The 19,536-nt window shown below is 35.6% G+C and overlaps 2 protein-coding genes and 1 long non-coding RNA gene across 7 annotated transcripts; 2 read left to right on the top strand and 1 right to left on the bottom strand.

The window, feature by feature from the left end:
• The first annotated feature begins 1,153 nt into the window (after nucleotides 1–1,153).
• Nucleotides 1,154–3,494, top strand: LOC121799440 (polygalacturonase-like). The gene is made up of 9 exons (XM_042198805.1): nucleotides 1,154–1,502; nucleotides 1,606–1,737; nucleotides 1,826–1,993; nucleotides 2,077–2,097; nucleotides 2,187–2,394; nucleotides 2,473–2,554; nucleotides 2,652–2,760; nucleotides 2,892–3,008; nucleotides 3,093–3,494. The coding sequence occupies exons 1-9, from the start codon at nucleotides 1,212–1,214 to the stop codon at nucleotides 3,312–3,314; spliced, it is 1,350 nt and encodes a 449-aa protein (XP_042054739.1). The 5' UTR covers nucleotides 1,154–1,211; the 3' UTR covers nucleotides 3,315–3,494.
• A 477-nt stretch (nucleotides 3,495–3,971) lies between these two features.
• Nucleotides 3,972–6,547, bottom strand: LOC121801281 (1,4-dihydroxy-2-naphthoyl-CoA thioesterase 1-like). 5 transcript variants are annotated; one of them, XM_042200736.1, is made up of 4 exons: nucleotides 6,375–6,547; nucleotides 5,064–5,326; nucleotides 4,798–4,989; nucleotides 3,972–4,352 (listed from the first exon to the last, which is right to left on the bottom strand). In XM_042200736.1, exons 2-4 carry the CDS (start codon nucleotides 5,220–5,222, stop codon nucleotides 4,200–4,202), a joined length of 504 nt encoding a protein of 167 aa, XP_042056670.1. In that variant the 5' UTR covers nucleotides 5,223–5,326; nucleotides 6,375–6,547; the 3' UTR covers nucleotides 3,972–4,199. The 5 variants fall into 5 exon arrangements, with proteins under 5 accessions (XP_042056670.1, XP_042056674.1, XP_042056672.1 ...); XM_042200740.1 differs by having other exon boundaries at nucleotides 5,064–5,323; XM_042200738.1 differs by lacking the exon at nucleotides 6,375–6,547 and adding an exon at nucleotides 6,136–6,368.
• Nucleotides 6,548–17,116: 10,569 nt separating this feature from the next.
• On the top strand, nucleotides 17,117–19,240 carry LOC121801200. The gene is made up of 2 exons (XR_006050555.1): nucleotides 17,117–18,439; nucleotides 18,943–19,240. It is a non-coding gene; the product is annotated as an uncharacterized LOC121801200 (long non-coding RNA).
• The last annotated feature ends 296 nt before the right edge of the window (nucleotides 19,241–19,536 follow it).

Here is a 19,536-nt window from a genome sequence, read left to right as displayed (position 1 = left end):
ATCTATCTAATTAAAAAGGTAATCATTCCAAATAATGTAGAGTATATTATCTAAATTCACGTTTTCAAATTTAGCCTTATTAGTAGAAGGTTGATTATAGGGTGAATAGGCAATATCATGGATTTTAAAAAAAAACCTCTAAGTTGATGATGTCAAATTGCAAAGTCGTGTGAGAAATTACAAATTTTGATAAAGTTGTGTAGTTGGGGGACGTTTGAGTTCTCTTATCATGAAACGTGCTTTGTATAGTCTTAATTGCATGGGCAAGAAAATCCAAATATATATCTCTATTATCACAATATAGCTTTATTCATAATTATATTCTATTCAAAACCATCAGATATACAACATTCATATATTGTTAGTTTCGACAGTTACAAAAAGCAACCGTACTACAAAAAAAAGATTGAACACTATAGAATCGTGTGGTTATTTACACAAACACACAAATTAAGCATTTGTGGGCGGACTAGAAGACTTCTGTTAAGATAATGTATTAAATCAAGCTTGACGTACGCAATTAATAAGATAAAGTGTATAAAGAGATAAATTTCAAAAAAGCTGACCTAATAAGTTTCATAACGTTTAGGGTTCGTTAATTTTCAAAGGAAAGAAGCAACGATCCATGACCTAATTGCCAAGGTAATGCATTCATAAATAACTACGTATCGTAAATTATACTCTTGCAACTATGTCCTTCCGCAACCAACTCGCTGCCCCTGTGGGCAAACATATCATGAATAGTTATCATAAATATGTACTTTACATTTGTATAATGAATTGAATCTATGGAGTTGGTTATAATTCTCTTTGATATGTAAAAAAAGTAGTACTAATACTAAAACTAATTTCATTATTGCCAATTCCTATATACCAATCTAATTAAAAAAACTAGTTATAACAAGATAAGAACTGCATAAAGGAACAAATACAAAAATCATTTATAAAGAAAACTATAGTTTGGCATATATTTATTCAAGTATGGAGCAAAAGTCAGAAACTGCCTTTACATTCCTGTTCCTTGTAAATCTTCACCATGTCATCATTTCCATACCAAATTGAGCCGTAAAGAACGTGAAACCCAACCATCCCACATCTATATAAATAGACAACAATCTACACATTATTTTATCACAACATCCATACCTCTCTCATAACTGAAAAATCTAATCTACAAACCGATATTTGCTCTTCTCTAAAGCTACAAGAAAATGGGAGTTCAAAAGTATATCTATCTATGCATATTGATAGCTTTTTCTTTGAACTTGACCTCCACCTCCGGCCTCAGCAATGGCGGCCATTTGCCTAGTAATGCCTACCTCCAGCAAGAATCCGGTTATGATTTGCGCGCCTTTCCTTCGTATTCTGGCCTCCACTCTGAGAACGATTCGTACAAGACTTTCATGAAGATTAGGAGATCACTTTCTGCAGCATCGGTTCAAACTGTTGTTAATGTGCTTGATTTTGGGGCTAAAGGTGATGGAGCTACTGATGATACCAAGGTAAATTAAATGTGTTATTTAATTATAGTAATTGAATAATAGTAGATATTATTACATGATTGAGATTTGTTGATTTACTTGAAAATTTAAAATGAATTCTCAGGCATTTGAGACAGCATGGGCTAAAGCATGTTCATCTTCAGCAGAAGTCAATTTTGTTGTGCCAAAAAACAGAAATTTTCTTGTGAAACAAATTAAGTTTTCAGGGCCTTGCAAATCTGGCATAGCAATGCAGGTAAAAAGGCCATGAATCAATAATCAAGTTTCATAATTTTATTATTTATTGGAAAAGAAATTGAACTTAATTACTTGATGTTGTGCAGATTGGTGGAGCTATAATAGCATCCGATGATCGTTCAGACTACAGCAAAGATAGGAGGCATTGGATTGTTTTCCATGGTGTAGAAAATCTAGTGGTTTCAGGTGGTGGAGTAGTAAATGGAAATGGCAAAATCTGGTGGCAAAATTCTTGCAAAACAAATAAAGCTAATGTAATTAAACAAAATTAGTAGTAACTTGTTTCTTGATTTCTTGTATCACTCACCACTAACAAGATTTTTTTTTTTTTTTGCAGCCATGCACCGTTGCTCCAACGGTATGTTGATTTCTATAATTCATTTACATGGTATGTATATATAAATGAAATACTAGTTCTTAATTAATTAAATAATTCCATGCATGCAGGCCTTGACCTTCTACCAGTGCACAAATTTGGGAGTGAATAACCTAAAAATAGAAAATCCCCAACAAATTCATTTGTCATTTGAGAAGTGTAAGAATGTTCAAGTTTCCAATCTTGTGGTGACGGCTCCCGGAAACAGCCCCAACACCGATGGAATCCATGTCACCGACACCCAAAACATCAAAATCTCTTCCACCACCATCGCCACAGGTATCTAATTAAATAATTTAACCTATGAAATTATGAGTGATTGTGAATTATTACTAAAGTTGTTGCATGATGAATTAGGTGATGACTGCATCTCGATTGTGAGTGGATCACAGAAGGTTTTAGCGACCGGTATAACTTGTGGACCTGGCCATGGAATCAGGTTAATTTAACGTACATTCAGAATATATAATTCTAAATTTGATTAATTGATGTGTTTTGTGTGGAAATTAATTAGTCATGTTTGGTTCACTACTCAGTATTGGAAGCTTAGGTGCTGGAAATTCAGAAGCTGACGTATCCGACATTGTGATCAATGGAGCTAAGCTTTCTGGAACAACTAATGGGGTCAGGATCAAGACATGGCAGGTACATATACATATATATATATATATATATATATATATATATATATATATATCAATATAGTATATGTTTGCAACCTCTGTCCCTCCCATTGATGCAAATTGTATGTAATGTTGATTGAAAAATATGCACAGGGTGGATCTGGTAGAGCAAGCAACATCAAATTTCAGAACATAGAGATGGAAAATGTGGAGAATCCAATAATTATAGACCAACACTATTGTGATCAAGACAAACCTTGTAAAGAAGAGGTGAGTTAATAATTAATACCATAATTCACGAAATTTATTAAAAAAAAAAAAAGTCCTCATGCTCATCATGGAATCTTATTTCAGAGCTCAGCAGTGCAAGTGGAGAACATTCTGTATCAGAACATCAAAGGGACAAGTGCCTCCAAGGTGGCGATCGCGTTTGACTGCAGCAAGAGCCATCCGTGCGAGGGAATCGTTATGCAGAATGTCAAGTTGGAAGGTGGGAGCACCACAAATTCCAAGGCTGTTTGCAACAATGTCAAGTTCTTGAATCCACCAACAATTTCACCCAATTGCGCTAATTAACTCTTCACTTAATTGCTTCATTTTAGTAGTATTTCACTACATTTTATACATGCTAGCTGTGACTAAATGTGTGTTTTAGATGACAAAGAATTCATGTACTTTGTATAAAGAATTTGTGTGCTTTGTATAGAGATATATACTTCATCAATAAAGTCATAAAGATCAATGTTAAAATCTTTATATAATTGCTTTAAAAAAAATTATTTGCACCAGTATTAATGTTTCTAATTGACCTGATCGAAGGTAGGACAATATATTACATGGGTACTTAATTATACTATTTGCAAGAGAAATTGAATATACTTCTCCAAATAAAGTGAAGGTGAAATTAAAACACATTCTTTCTAAATCGTGCCAAAGCAAAATGGTTACTACTATTATTATGAATATATCCGTAATGGTTAGTTGTTAGTACTTGTTAATGACGTACTAGTATGAATTTATTCCTGTATCAGTATCACGTCATAATATGAAATGTAGTACATGATATACGGAGAATATCCGTTTAATCATTCGAGGTTTCAAAAAGAAGTTGTTCGAACATTTCATATATAATATATTAATGTTACCTTCATCACATTAACTCGAGGCATCTAAATTCGAATGTACATTATGCAACACTGATAGCATCCAAATCATGACATCGTAGTGATCCAATAAATTTAATAATAGTAGTGGTATAAGTGGCTTCCTTTTTATTTGAAGTCCAAAATAAGCTTTGCCGAATAAGGTTTAATGTCTCCCATAATCCGCTCCAGACAAATATACATTGGCCGGTAAACATACGTGAATATACACACAAATTATTCTGTATAATACATTTAAGAGACGTGTCTGTTATTTTTCTTAATAGACAATGGTGGGATGCAAGAATTGAATTGAAGTTCATAATTTGGCATATTTTTTGAGACCATCAGCAGCATCTTTAGCTGATTCTGGGACAGGCATGTTACACAGAAGAGTAACTCTTGAAGATGAAATCAATGTCTTCATCTCTGCGTTTGAAGCATCACGTTTCCAAAGACGCACCTCCCACACCTATCAGAGAATCACTACACCATCATTCAACTTCTACACATTGTAGTTTGAAAACTGAGATTTGTCATAACAAATACTCCTAATATTGAAGGTGATATTTACAACACACTTAAACACAACGAGCTCAGTTATTGCTATCACCTTAAGACATAGTAATTGTGAAAATGTTGAAAGGTCATGTATCGGTTCGTAATTTATCAAACATTGCGACATCACTATAGAAAAACGACCAAAGATCGAGATAGGAACTGATATTTTCCATCGTGTAGCGTAATGTGTTCACCTATAACATGACCAGTTCTGTTTCACAAGGTGAAGAGTGGGGTTATTTTGTTCAACATTTGCTCATATTGCATATTCACCATCATTAAACACAAGTTTCTCAGCTAAGGTGTGCACATTCTCCAACAGTTTATTTTCTGAAAAATGGTGCTATAGAATGCACCTGAATAGTTCTTCCAACGCTGAATGGTGTAGCTTCGGCAACTACAAAGTCGCCCAACTTAGCACTCTTGAGGTGATTGATGCTCAGGTGTATCCCAGCCACCCTCTGCAGTCCCGATGCCAGATGAGCGCCCATGCTTGCTAACGACTCTGCAATCAGCGCTGAAACTCCTCCATGTAGCACTTTGAAGGGCTGCCATTCCATGCTCAATTAAACCTCTCAAATTCCCGATAAATGACAAACAGAGATGGGAGAAGGAAAGTTACCTGGCAGCATTTTGTCGTAACAACAATGTGGCCAGAAATTTTGGTAGGTGAGACATCATCAATCTCAAATCCCAGAGCGTGGAGTGGAAAATCCAACTCCTTCGTCTTTGATGCTGCTGTCAAGGGAGACGGCCCTTTCGCAGATGGTGGTTGGTTCATTATCCAAGCCCTCTAGACCGATCCAATGATATCTTAAGGGATATATCGTTTAGTGACCAATCTTCCTAAACAACTGAACCACAAAGCAGACAACCTAACACCTACTGCAATCAAGAAAAGAAAAGGGCATTGATTAGAAGATAATTTTTGTATTAAGTAAAAACTAAGAAAATACAGAAACAAATTGCTAGTGAAAGAGAAGGACAAGTAGCCAAAGCACATCTATCAAACTACTAGCACGTGCACGCACACAGCAAAGGAGACTTGTATGGTTTCTTATGATCAAGATAGACTCTCAAAACCACATATGAATTCTAACAACAACTCTCCACATATGAGATGCTGATGCAGAGATGTTGAACCATCAAAAGCACCCCATTTTCCCCCTGCAGACAGATCTTGCAAGCATTGTTTAAGGTTGCTTTTTGTTAGAATACGAAATTGCCCTCATAATGAAAATTCTGCAATCTGCTTCCTACCAAACTTACTTCGACTTTGGGTAACAATATTCTATCTATAAAGTTGAATTAAGGTAACACTTAACAGGGACCCTTTTGTCTTGAATATAAAGAATTTTAGTTGAGTAGGATGCACGGTTTCACCTAATTGATATCTTTTAGTTGTAGCAGGAACAATCGGAGCAAGAGAAAACAGAGGAAGACATGAATTTTTTCTGTTCTTTAAGTTAAGCATACCAAACGACATCAAGATGAGCTAGAATAAATTTCAAGCATTCAAGCATCATCACTAATTAGCCTGAACAAAGTCCGAATCCCTAGAATCAGTAGAAATCCTTGAAATCTATCATGCAAAAGCAAACAGTGCAAATGGGAAAGAAGATAAATTAGGAACATAAAATCTTGAAATAAAAGCAGGAGAAAACAAAAACACAGTACTAATATGCAATTGATACCGTAATTTCAAAAGGCGTATTGAGATCTTGAAAATTACAGGATATGCAAAAAGAAAAGAGGCATAAAAAGCGAAAGGAAGGCAAAGATTCCGCCTTTTGTGTTTCCCAGAAGTGGATGATGAATTTCAACAAACAGAAAGAGCTGACTTGGCAACTATCTCTAACAAAATCATGGCATGCAATTGATCAAATACATAGAGAGCAAAAGGTTTGAGGCCAAAATCATAAAGACCGATTACCAATTTTGACATGGTAGAGAGAGTAACCAGCTTATCTAGGTGTAAAGTGTGGAGAGCAGAAGTCATGATGGCATTTGTAGAAAGGATATATGCATATTATAGAGACAAAAAAGAGGAGCCACATATAGTAGGAGTAATTGCTTTCTGGACCTCCACATCCGAGATTGGAAGAGAACAAAGGGAAATTAGTGAATACAGTAGAAAACAAGAAATTGAGGGGCAGGGGCCAGCCAACCTTTTTTGTTTTGTAGCAGCGGTCATTGTAAACCTCACCGGAAAGATAAGTCGTGCGCACCACCGTTAATAACATATTAAAAAATGTGGTTTTATAATTTATATGCATTTGTATTAATTTATGTTGATATTATAATGCATATTTTTTATTTTTGATAAAAAATAATTAATAAATTAGTTTTATTTTTCAGAATTATTTTTTCTATTTCTCTTATTTTATTAATTGTATACTAATTTTTGTGCCGTCTAAAATGTCTATGTTTTTAAGAAATACTAGAAGAAGTACTAGTTTGTTTAATTTTTTAAGCCTTTTTATGTTTATATTTTCAAAACTATTTCCATAACCCTTGTCGTAATTTATAAATTTAATACTCATGTAATGGAAGATAAAATAACTAACGATATTTTAAATGTGTGGTTGCAATTTCACATTATTAATTACTAGTAGTAGTAGATAGACGACCAATTAAAATGATCTTTAAACTTGGCATTTGTATATATACGATCCCTGAATTTTAAAAATATTATGTGATCCATCGACTTTGATATTTGTACGTTTTTTTCTTCCTTTAACACTTTTTTATAACTAAAATGCTTCCAAATCATAAAGCATATTTTTATGGAGTACTTTCTTTTCTATGTTCCAGTTAAATTGAGTGAAATTATATTGAAAGTAGGAGAGAAGAATAAAATAAAAATAAAAATAAAAAAGAATAAAGTAGAGGATGGAATAAAATATGAATAATTGAATATTTTATTTTTTATAAAAAATATCTTAACATAGTTGAAACATCTAAAAAATAGTATTATCTCAGTTTAGTTTGAACAGAAAGAGTACCTTTTTATTAACTAATTTATGACACTTTAATTTATCTCTCTTCTTCTTGATTACAGAATTAGGAAATTGAGATAACCCCCTTTCAAAATTATTTAAACATAAAAATAATAAAGTTTGAATGCGTTTGGTGAGTTCGTATGTATCTTCAAAATAATACTCCCTCCGTTTCAGAATAAATGACATACTTGGTGAATAACATGGGATTTTAAGAGATGCTATTTTATTTGTTAGGTAGAGAAAATAGTACTACTATATTTATATTAATATGAGATAGGACTTTTTCTATAAAAGAAAATGTGACATCTTTTGTTAGACAAAATAAAAATAAAAATATGACATCTATTATGAGACGGACGGAGTACTATTTATTCTTGATTTATTTATTTATTATGAGAAAAAGTTAATGTTAATTATTAGAACGTCTGCATAGTTTCTAGTTTTTGGTTTCACTACTAAAATTATTTTTCGTTATTCAATGTATATAAAACGGTTTTCTATAAGAAATTAAAAATATGTTAATGTCAGAACATTTAGTGTGACGTGAATGGTGATCAAAGTTTTTGATGATTAAAAAAATAATTACGTGGCATTAATCACAACGATCAAGGTCAAGGTGGATGCCGGTAGGTGAAATTATAGCGGGATTAATTTTTCACCAAATAATGTATTAGTACTACTAACTCACGAGTTCGGTAGGTCACATTATGTCGTCATTTCGTTCAATAATACTAATCCCTCCGTCCCGCACTACTCGCACTTATTTCCTTTTTGGGCGTCCCAAGTTACTTGCACTCTTTCCATTTTTAGTAAAAAATTTCACCTACAGCCGTCATTTTTTACTTTCCTATACACTCATTCCTTAATCTCCGAGCCGAAAAGGAAATGAGCGAGTAGCCCGGAACAGAGGGAGTATATCGGTATTGTCGTATTAAAAAGAGAACTATAAATTTTTGTCTTTGGACATTGTATTAGTATTATTCGTTATCTTTATTTTTTTTAAATATCATTCTTCTATTAGAAGAATGTATTCGAATTCATAAGTTAAATAGTGTTCAAAATTAAAATATTTGTAGTCTATTGGATCTTGTAATCTAATGGTCAGATTAATGACATGTGTCATCTAATAATGTAATTTAGCTAATAATATACTATTTTAGTATAATAATGTAGCTTGACTTATAATATAACATCCTAGTCTAATAATGTTACTTATCATAACCATCCAATCTAATGATTCAAGAGCTGAGTTTTGCTTTGATTTTTTATTTACAAATTTCACTTATTGACAATAATGCGCCCCTATCATTAGATGTCTATAGATATAATTAAAATATCATTGAAAGAATTTTTATATTTTTTTAAACCTAAAAAATACCCTCTAGACTGTAATTTATTATGATTATTGTTTTTTGTCTTTTTTGACGACCTCTCTTGGGGGAATACAACGGATATAAATGAACCAAGTGTAGTCGAAGTGGCGCATCTATCTCTTTTTAACTAAATAGCTATTATAGCATGCGACAACGATATTGTAGTCCAAAAAAAAGTCTTCAAGAGTGTAAAAGTTTTTTTAATAATATTATATCAATATTCAAAACTATTAGATAAAATATTTAAAAATAAAACCATATCCATCACTTTATTTAGAATATCTATAAACTAAAAATGAATTCTACTATCTTTTTAAGCTGAGCTTTATAAATAACTAAATTTAGGGCGAAAACCACAACTACCGCTCTATATTTTTAAAGAGCAAATAATGTGACGTCGCGTTCCGTTTATAGTGATGAGTCCAATTTTGTATCTTGACACGTCAAATAAATTTGGTAAAGGAAAATATTTGTATAAACAAATCAATGAAACTGGCCTTTTCTCCATTAGCATGGATATTGTACCATGTATTTTATACGCATGGGACCACATTTACTCTGTTAGACTTGTCCGTATTGGTTCTAAATTTTAATGAATAAATTAAGTTATCTGTGATTATTAAATCATTCAAATTAATACTGTACCGTGTATTTTGTAGTATATGTATGATTCATCGTTTGTTATGCCTTAACAAATAATATAGGAGTATGTAATATTTTAATTTCTAAAATAACGTACTTACAAAACTATTGACGCAGATATAATTAATTCTTTATATGATAATTAATTAATACTTCATAAATAGACAAATATGTTATACTCCCTATATATCAAGGTGTTAACTTTATAAAGAGCAACGTATTAAAAGATAGACTACATGCATGAAAAATAACTTTAGCAATAGACAGAATGACATTTAATACAAATTTAATTAAAAAAGAGAGACTACATGCATGAAAAATAACTTTAGCAATAGACAGAATGACATTTAATACAAATTTAATTAAAAAAGAGCAGTAGAAAGGAAAAATAGCTAAAGTTGTTGTCAATAAAAAATAGATAAAAACTAATTATATTATTTTCCATTAATAGATGCTCCTAAGATAGTTAAAATACATTTCTATTAATAAACTTTTGAAGATTCTCAATATCATTTCACATGGCCTTTTTTTAATAGAGCCAACTACATTAATAGTACATGATCTTTCACTTTTGTATAAAAATGGTATTTTTGTAATATCGTTTTTATTTGGTGGCTCGTGACAAAAGTAACTATATATATTAAACATGTGATTTTTGTGTCACAGAGGATATCTTTGTAAATTTCAATATATATCAAAGAGTGATGCTAAACAACCACATTATGGACAATCACACGAGGGTATAAAAATAAATTTGAGAGTTAATTATATATTAAAATATTAATTGCAGTTAGTGGATAAATTAAAAAGACATTTTACCCTTCAGTCTATTTTCGTTTTTTTTGAATTTCAAATTTGAATTAAAGTTACATGCATTTATATATTACATTTTATAGTTCCAACGAAAAAGTAAAAATCAATACACAAATCTTTGCAGCAAAAAATCAATACACAAATCTTTGCAGCAAAAAATCAATACACAAATCTTGAATATAAGTATTGTAGAAACAACCGTACGACAAATCTTTAATTTACAATATTCTGAAATAATTTTGCTATTACACTCCCATAGCAACCACCATATAACAATTTGGAAAAGTTGTCATAACAGCGGCAGAAAATATTAATATATACGTACTACTACTAGAAGTTAAAAATATTCATATACTAGAGAATTTCCATAAAGTTTAGCAGATATTTTTGGAGAAAATATTCATATACTAATCATAATTTTTATAACTCATTTCATCACAAAAATATGAAATAAGATGCCGATAATTTCCATAACTCATTTCATCACAGAAATTAATCATAATTTTTATAACTCATTTCATCACAAAAATATGAAATAAGATGCCGATAATTTTTATAACTCATTTCATCACAAAAATAATTTCCACAACTCAAACCAGTAATTTCTTGATTCTTGACTTTTACAATGTTACAATCAAACCTTAATGTAAAAAATAATCACATGATTTTAACTTATTTATATAATATTTTAAAAATATATTAAATAATATTTTCTTGGTAAATATTAGAGTTTTTAATCGATTCACTTTAACATGCAACAATATATTATCAAATCGTTATTAAAGTTATAAATTGCTAAATTAACCATATATACGTAATTAATATTAGTATCTTCCACTTAATTTAAGTGGATTGATCCGTAGTCTCTGACTCTTAGATAGCGGACCGCTGCACTTATTTAAGCAATCGCTGGCAATCATCCCGTAGCTTCTGGATCACTTGTAGTGGTCGCTGCGCACACCCCAGCGGTTGTTGGGTTCTTCCTTTCATGTACAACTTTCCCGGAGCGGGCCGCTACTGGCTTAGCGGTCTGTGGGTGCCAGCGTTCGCTGGCTGTGTTGCAGCGGACCGCTAGATGTCTTGAACAGTTCCAAATTTCCAACTTTGCGTTTTGACTCTCTTTTTGGGCTCAAATATGCACATTTCTCACAAAACACGTAAAAATACCATAATAGACAAAACATACGAAATATAGACATGAATTGTGATTTTGACATTAAAAACAGACCAAATATATGCCTTAAAACCATGCAAAATCCGAGTGTATCAGTCACGAACTGGCCTCTATAAGCGGTCGGACAGTTCTTCCATTGCCAATACATGCAGTCTATGCTGCCCAACATTCCAGGAAAGCCGTGAACCCTCACGAGCAAATCAAGCAGGTACTGGCAGTCGACATGGGTCGGTGACCGCAGATATGTGGTGCCAAAAGTCTCGATTACAACATACAAAAATACTTCAGACAGTCACACCCAGTCGTGTTAGCGACGTGAAGATACTCGTCGAACATGTTGGACGCTCCTCCGTAAGCCAGCTACCTTTCGTGCACTTTTGTAGCAACGATAGTCCAGGCCTGCCACTGGCATCGGCACGCTGCTGGAAGTACCTGTAATGCACCAACAATGTGTTAACAATGTGCAACAAAAGTTCTCGATGCATTCTAAAACACCGACCGTAAACCGCCATCCCCCATCGTGGCACCGACAACGTGTAAATTGTTGTTCGGCAACTCTGCTTGCGCGCGTCATTGCAGTTTGCGCATTGTCTCGTCCCATAAGGCTTGCGAAATGACCTCGTCAAATGGGCCCTCATCACTGGATGCCATTTTTTTACAAAAATTGGGTGTGGAAAAGAGAAGAGCGAAAATTGAGTATGAAAAATGAAATATGAGAAGGGTATTTTATGGGAGAAAAAAATGGGATAGGCGGTTGATTGGCGTGCAATAGGTGTCGATCTTGCGGCGATCATGGTTCAGCAACGCTCGGGGCGGCAGCACCTGTCGTTCGCTACCGCTCGGCTCCCCCTAATAGCCGCTGATCGCGCGGCAGCTAATCGGCGCCTCTATTGTAATTGCTCTAAAGACATTAGAATAGAGATATCCAATATGTAATATGTTTTTTTTGTTAAATTTCAATCCATATCTTATTTCCAACAAAATATAAGTAGTACAATGATCTTGAATATTTAAGACGATCAAATGTGATCCATTCTCCTATTTAGATGCGGAGTAGGGCAATGTATTTAAGACGATCAAATGTGATCCATTCTCCTATTTAGATGCGGAGTAGGGCAGTGTATTCGCCTAATACATTTTTATGCTAAATCCAAGGAGAATTTCAAGCTTGACAAATACGTCTTTCACGGCTGTTAGAAAAGCCAATCTTCCTTAGAGCACCCACAATGGGGCGCCCGATGGCACGCATCAGGCTTGCCATCGTCCTCGGGCGCGCCCGATGGCTTCATTGTGGGTGCCCGCCGATGGCACGCTCTAAGCTTCGGGAGCGGAAGAAGCGCGGACGATGGGCCATCGTCCGCGCCATCGGACACCATTGTGGGCTCCGCGGACGATGACACGCGTTTTTTTATTTTTTTTTAAATGCTAAATTCAAAAAATTTGTATAAATACCCCCTACCTCCAGGGGTTGATCGATGAGCTGCGCCGGGAGTTGAGAATTGCGTAGATTAACCAACTTGAATCGTGTAACTTTTGTTAATCAATGCAGTCTTCACCGGTTTTTAGCTACTCGTTGTGTTTTTAAATTAGTTTGCATTATATATTTGAAAACATTTAAATTAATTAACTAAATAATAGTAAAACATATAGGGCGCGCCTTAGGGCGTCCCTAGGGCGCCCCACCCAGGTGTGAGGGTAGGAGGATAAAAATGATGACGTGACGGTGCACAGGGGCGCCCAACTACTCTTTCTCCAACTACTCTTTCTCTCGGAGTAGGATCCTCTGCGGTGGGGGAAATGCACAGCATGGTGCTGTGGCATAAAACGACGCCGCATTGCCTTTTGTTTACTTGGCTGATTACTAAAACTTACTTTAGTTAATAGATGTTGCTTCATTATCATACGAAGGAATTAATTATTAATTTACAATTTTGGTTTCTTTAGCTAATTATTAACACTGTATTTTTTTATTCCCTTGTTTTATTTTCCCACTCTTAATAAATTATGAGAATCACACAGTAACTATTTTTGTTAAATATTTAATTTATTTTTTCATTATACTTTAGCCAACAATCAAGTTTGTCAAATGTTTAATAGGTTTCTAAGAGTAAATTAAAAACACACTAATATTGTTCTTTTAATTTATTAATTTTTAATTCAATATCTACTTTGTGAAATCTTTCAAATAAAAAACTCTTTTGAGATTTTATGACATACTCCCTTCGTTCCAACTAAATTTAGTCAAATTTTTTTGGTACAAAGATTAAAAAATTGTATTCAAAAGTAGGAGATAAATAAAGTAGGAAAGATAAAGAGAGAGTAAAGTAGGTGACGGAATAAAGTAAGAGTGACTGAATGTTTGTTTTTGACAAAAAAGAAAATGACTCAACTTAGTTGAAACATTTTAAAAAGGAATACGACTCAAATTAGTTGAGACGGGTGTATATATGTAATTATTAAATTTCATTTCAATTTTCAGTTTATTATTTTATTTTGCATACATTATTAAGCTTCCACTTTTCTATTACAAAAAAATATTGTAAAATGAATAATTGATTACCAAGTACTAGGACTACCTAAAGTACTCCTTCCGTCCGCGAATAGGAGTACCGTTTTTCTATTTTAGTCCGTCTGCGAATAGGAGTCTAGGTTCATCTTTACCATAAATGGTAATAGGGTCTCACATTCCACTAACTCATTCAACTCACATTTCATTTAAAACCCATATATATAAGTGGGACTCATGTTCCACTAACTTTTTTCCATCCACTTTTCTCATCATTTCTTAAAATCTGTGCCGTCAAGAAATGAGACTCTTAATGGCGGATGGAGGGAGTAAGTGTTAGTAATCACCAATCAGACAAGGAAACAAAACGCAATGCGGCGTCGTTTTTATGCTGTGTATTTGACCAACTTGATTGTTGGTTAAAGTATAATGGAAAAAATAAATTAAATGTTTAACAAAAATAGTTACTGTATGATTCTCATAATTTATTAAGAGTGGGAAAATAAAACAAGGAAATAAAAAAAAGATTCTCATAATTTATTAAGAGTGGGAAAATAAAACAAGGAAATAAAAAAAAATCCAGTGTTAATAATTAGCCAAAGAAACCAAAGTTGTAAAATTTATAATTAATTTCTCTGTATGATAATGAAGCAGCATCTATTAGAGCATCCACAATTGCGCCTAGCGCACCGCCTAGCCGAGCGCCGGCGCTAGGCGGTCGCTAGGCGAACCATTGCAGGAGCCGAAAACCGCCGAGCGGTTTTTCGGAAATGAATTTCGCCTAGCGCTAGGCGGTCAAAAACCGCTGGGCTATGCGCTGGGCGATCCGCTCGGCGCCATTGCAGCGCCTGGATCGCCCAGCGCATAGCCCAGCGGTTTTTTTTTTATTTTCGAAACACTATATATACGCGATTTGCACTTCATTTTCATTCGCACCACTTGTATTAACGAGTACTCTCTCTATCTTAATTTCTGTACAAGATCAACACCGAGAAATGAGTAACGCGGGTGGTAGTAGTGGAGGTAGTGGGGGGGACGCTGAGGAGTACGAACGTCGAATGGCCGAAGCGCTTGAGGCATATACCAACCGCGGGATAGACCAATGGATGCAAAGCGCCTTGCAGCCGGCGGTACCTCAACCTCGGCCAGTTGTCCATCGCCGACAAGCGATTGATCGTGATCACGTAGTTGCACATCAGCGCCTATACGAAGACTACTTCGCAGAGGAGCCGCGGTTCAACGCCAACCTTTTCAGGCGACGTTTTAGGATGAGCATAGCCCTTTATGCGTATTGTTAACGCCTTGGAGCAGCGATATATGTATTTCCGCTTCAGGCACGATGCGGCTGGCAGATCCGGCCACACACCTATTCAAAAGTGCACTGCGGCAATCCGGCAGTTGGCCTACGGAGGCGCGGCAGACATGTGGGACGAGTACCTCCACATCGGTGAGACGACTTCCCTAGAATGTATGAAGTATTTCTGTGAGGGCGTGATTGAAATATTTAGTGATCAGTACCTTCGAAGCCCTACCCCCCAAGACTGTCAGGATCTGATGCAGATGCACGGGGAGAAGCATGGGTTCCCGGGAATGTTAGGCAGCATAGATTGTATGCATTGGGAGTGGAAGAACTGTCCCACTTCCTGGAAGGGGTTCTACACGACCGGCTATAAGGGAAAGAATCCCACGATGATCCTCGAGGCCGTAGTTGATTACCGGCTGTGGATTTGGCATGCGTATTTTGGGATAGCCGGGTCGAACAACGACCTCAACGTCCTCAACTCATCGCCCCTTTTCAACGAGCAGTGCCAGGGCGTCGGGCCGGCCATCAGTTTTGTCGCCAACGGCAACCGGCATGATATGGGCTACTACTTGGCCGATGGGATATACCCTAGGTGGCCGTGTTTGTGAAGACGATCCGATGCGCATCAGATGAGAGGAAGGCCTACTTTGCGGCACGGCAGGAGTCGGCGCGCAAGGACGCGGAGCGCGCATTTGGTGTGCTCCAGTCTCGATGGGCGGCGGTTAGGGGTCCAACGCGTTTGTGGCATGTCGACTGCATTGTTGATATAATGTACGCTTGTATTATCATGCACAACATGATTGTCGAAGATGAAGGTGTACAACTGACTGATTGAGCCAACGACGATAATGAAGCCGGTCCAAGCCACGGCGTCGCCACCGCCAACGTACGAGGTGGAGTACCTCACGATGAAGAAGCCCTCCTTCAAGCACATGTCGACATGCGTCAGACGGATGCTCATATTCGACTCCAAAAGGATTTAATTGAAGAGTTGTGGGCGCGGAGGATTGCAAGACGTTAGTTTTTATTTAAATTTATGTAATTTTTTAAAATGTAATTTATTTAAAATTTAAATAAAATTGTTGCATTTTCCCGTATCTGTGACGTAAATTTAATTCCGTATTTTGTGTGATTGTTCATTATTTGTTTTATATAATTTTGAATGATGTGGCTGGGCTATTTGCTTGTTTTGATGATGTGACAGGAGGATTTTTAGTGCTGATGATGTGGCAGGAGGAATTTGTGGCTAGGCTATGGCTGGGCGAAAACCATTGTGGATGCTCTTAACTAAAGTAAGTTTTAGTAATCAGCCAAGTAAACAAAAGGCAATGCGGCGTCGTTTTATGCCACAACACCATGCTGTGCATTTCCTCCACTGCAGAGGATGGCACGCTCGATGGCTTCATTGTGGGTGCCCGCCGATGGCACGCTCTAAGCTTTGGGCGCGGAAGAAGCGCAGACGATGGCCCATCGTCCGCGCCATCGGACACCATTGTGGGCTCCGCGGACGATGACACGCGTTTTTTTTATTTTTTTTTTAAATGCTAAATTCAAAAAATTTGTATAAATACCCCCTACCTCCAGGGGTTGATCGATGAGCTGCGCCGGGAGTTGAGAATTGCGTAGATTAACCAACTTGAATCGGGTAACTTTTGTTAATCAATGCAGTCTTCACCGGTTTTTAGCTACTCGTTGTGTTTTTTAATTAGTTTGCATTATATATTTGAAAACATTTAAATTAATTAACTAAATAATAGTAAAACATATAGGGCGCGCCTTAGGGCATCCCTAGGGCGCCCCACCCAGGTGGGAGGATAAAAATGATGACGTGACGGTGCATAGGGGCGGCCAAGTACTCTTTCTCCAACTATTCTTTCTCTCTTCACCTTCTCTTTCTTTAAAGGAGAAATAGTAAGTCTTTTTTGTGAGGCTTGTTATTCTCCTTCGATGGCCCGAAATGGTAAGAGGCGTCTGAGTTTGAGAATGGAACAGATCTGTGACTCGCGGCCGACTCACTGAGTTTGTCGTGTAGAGATTCTTTCCCAATTTTTGCATCTTTTTTCTCTTTCTTAGCTACTTGTAAAGGAGAATATTTTCCTAAGCCCTTTGCCGAAATATTTATAATCTCTCATTTTATGCTTTAACAAGTTATAAAAACATGGAATATTTTGTTTATGTTCTTCACCTTACTTTTGTAGTTTTGTGTTTGCCACACGATGTTAGAACATGATTTTTTAGTTTACTAGATAACTCTTCAAAAATCTTCTCTAAGATTGTTGCAATTTTGTTCTAGTATGCTCATATTCCATTTTTCTAATTCTAGGGTTTTTGAAATCCGATTTTTCCCCGAAATCCTTCCTTTCTTTATTTCGTGCTTTGTTCTGATTTGTTTTGTGAGATTAAAAAATTTGTCTTGTCCTATCAACCTTATTTTGGGTTGCTACCTACATGTTAGAATTACTTTCTTTATTTAGTACAAGGGTAATTACGATGTGTTGATATTAGTGCAATTTAGTTCTTAGTTTTATTGAGTGCTAAAGTTCTTGAAATTTTTGTTTCAAGGGTATGAATAAGGCGTCTATAGTTGTTTCTGATTTTCACTTGTTGAATTCTTACTGCAAGTTTGCTCTATGTTTTTGTCTTACATACATTGGATATCTATGTTTTCGCCTGTTTCTTAAAATTGATTTAGATTATTTTGGGTGCAGGTCTGTTGATAGTTGATAAGTTAATGAGAGTTCACCCTTGTGTAGTTAAATGTAGTTGATTGCTCTTCGTATTGAATTTGAGGTTGGTGAACAGAGTCTTCAATCATGATTTCTAGACAATAAGTTATAGAGTGAACATCTTTTTTGGTCCTTCTACTATGGATTGGTATCGATAAGTTCTAGAGTGAACATTTTTTTGATAAATTCTTACTTTTTTCTTCTCACATTAATGATAGGGCAAGGACATTACAGGTTTACTGGTACCTTGTTAGAGAGATGTTCTTGATATGAGTTCATTTTATATGTCTTGACACAAAGCAAGTTCTCGTAGTTATAAGTGTACTACTTTTGTCTTGTGCCCCTCATGTAAAAAAAGTTTCTTTAACAATTAGCTAGCATAGGTGATAAGTGTGTGAGGCTTGGGGAGTAGCAACGCAGACATCCTTTTGCAGGCTGAAGAAATAAGCTACTTCCACGGTAATTGTTTCTTTGATCTTAATATGCTGGCTGGAGTGTGGACAATCTCAAGTGTTAGATTGTGTTGGAATCTTCTTATGGGAATTAGCTCTCATAGTGGCACTGTCTAGTTTCTACACTTGCTCTTGTTTAATGCTAGTGTTAGTAACTGACTGTAGATGTGATCTGAGGACTGTAATGCAACAGAATTCTCAAATTATCCCACTATCTCAGTTTTTGAGTGAGTTAGATTCTGGTTGCATGCAGCTATTCAGGATATCATAAGATATTCTCTGAATTAGCTGCAATGACCTCTAATCTGGGATACAAATATGTGCTCCACATGGCAGAAGCCACATCTCATTAAACTTGGTTTTATACCTCTATGTATGTTATGTGGAGCTTCATTTGTACACACAATAGTTGTAGTTTATAAATTTGAGTTCAATTGCAATTTGAAAGGGGCCATGTGATTTTTGCCTGTCCAAGTATTGTTGTGTCAAGTGCTAAGTGCTTTTTGATAGGTTATTTGAATTATAAGGGGAGTCGTGGCCCCCGATTGAGCGGTGAGTCGAGTGCCTGCGTTCCTCCACTTCCATCGCCGGAGGCCGTCCCACTAATGGTCGCAGTGGTTTATTTTTCCATCTTTGGGCCGGAAAACTCCCCTACTTACATTCCATAAGTTCACAAAATTTACAGATATTTTGTCAGGGCAGGAGCGAGTTTCTTAAAACAATGAGCGAAAAGCACATATAGTCAATATGTACAGTTACTTATAAACGTTGTTTTCTTTTTCAAGTGTTGGGATATTTTGTGAATCAATCTACTCCATAAAATTACCAAATTGAATCCATTGAATATGGAAAAATGATCCTCGCCCTCTATTTTTATTCCTAAGCCCCCTACACTTAAGATGTACTCCATCCGTCCCCGAATAAGAGTCGCTAATTTCCATTTTGGACCGTCTCCCATTAAGAGTCACTCTTCATTTTTACCATAAATGGTAGTAGGTTCCACATTCCACTAACTCACTCTACTCACATTTTATTATAAAATCAATATAAAAATGTGGGTCCCACATTCCACTTACTTTTTCAACCAACTTTTCTCTACATTTC

This window comes from Salvia splendens, chromosome 4, assembly GCF_004379255.2.
Source record: "Salvia splendens isolate huo1 chromosome 4, SspV2, whole genome shotgun sequence".
Taxonomy (NCBI): Eukaryota; Viridiplantae; Streptophyta; class Magnoliopsida; order Lamiales; family Lamiaceae; genus Salvia; species Salvia splendens.
Note: the sequence above shows the minus strand (reverse complement) of the source record. Positions and strands in the feature narration are given on the sequence as shown.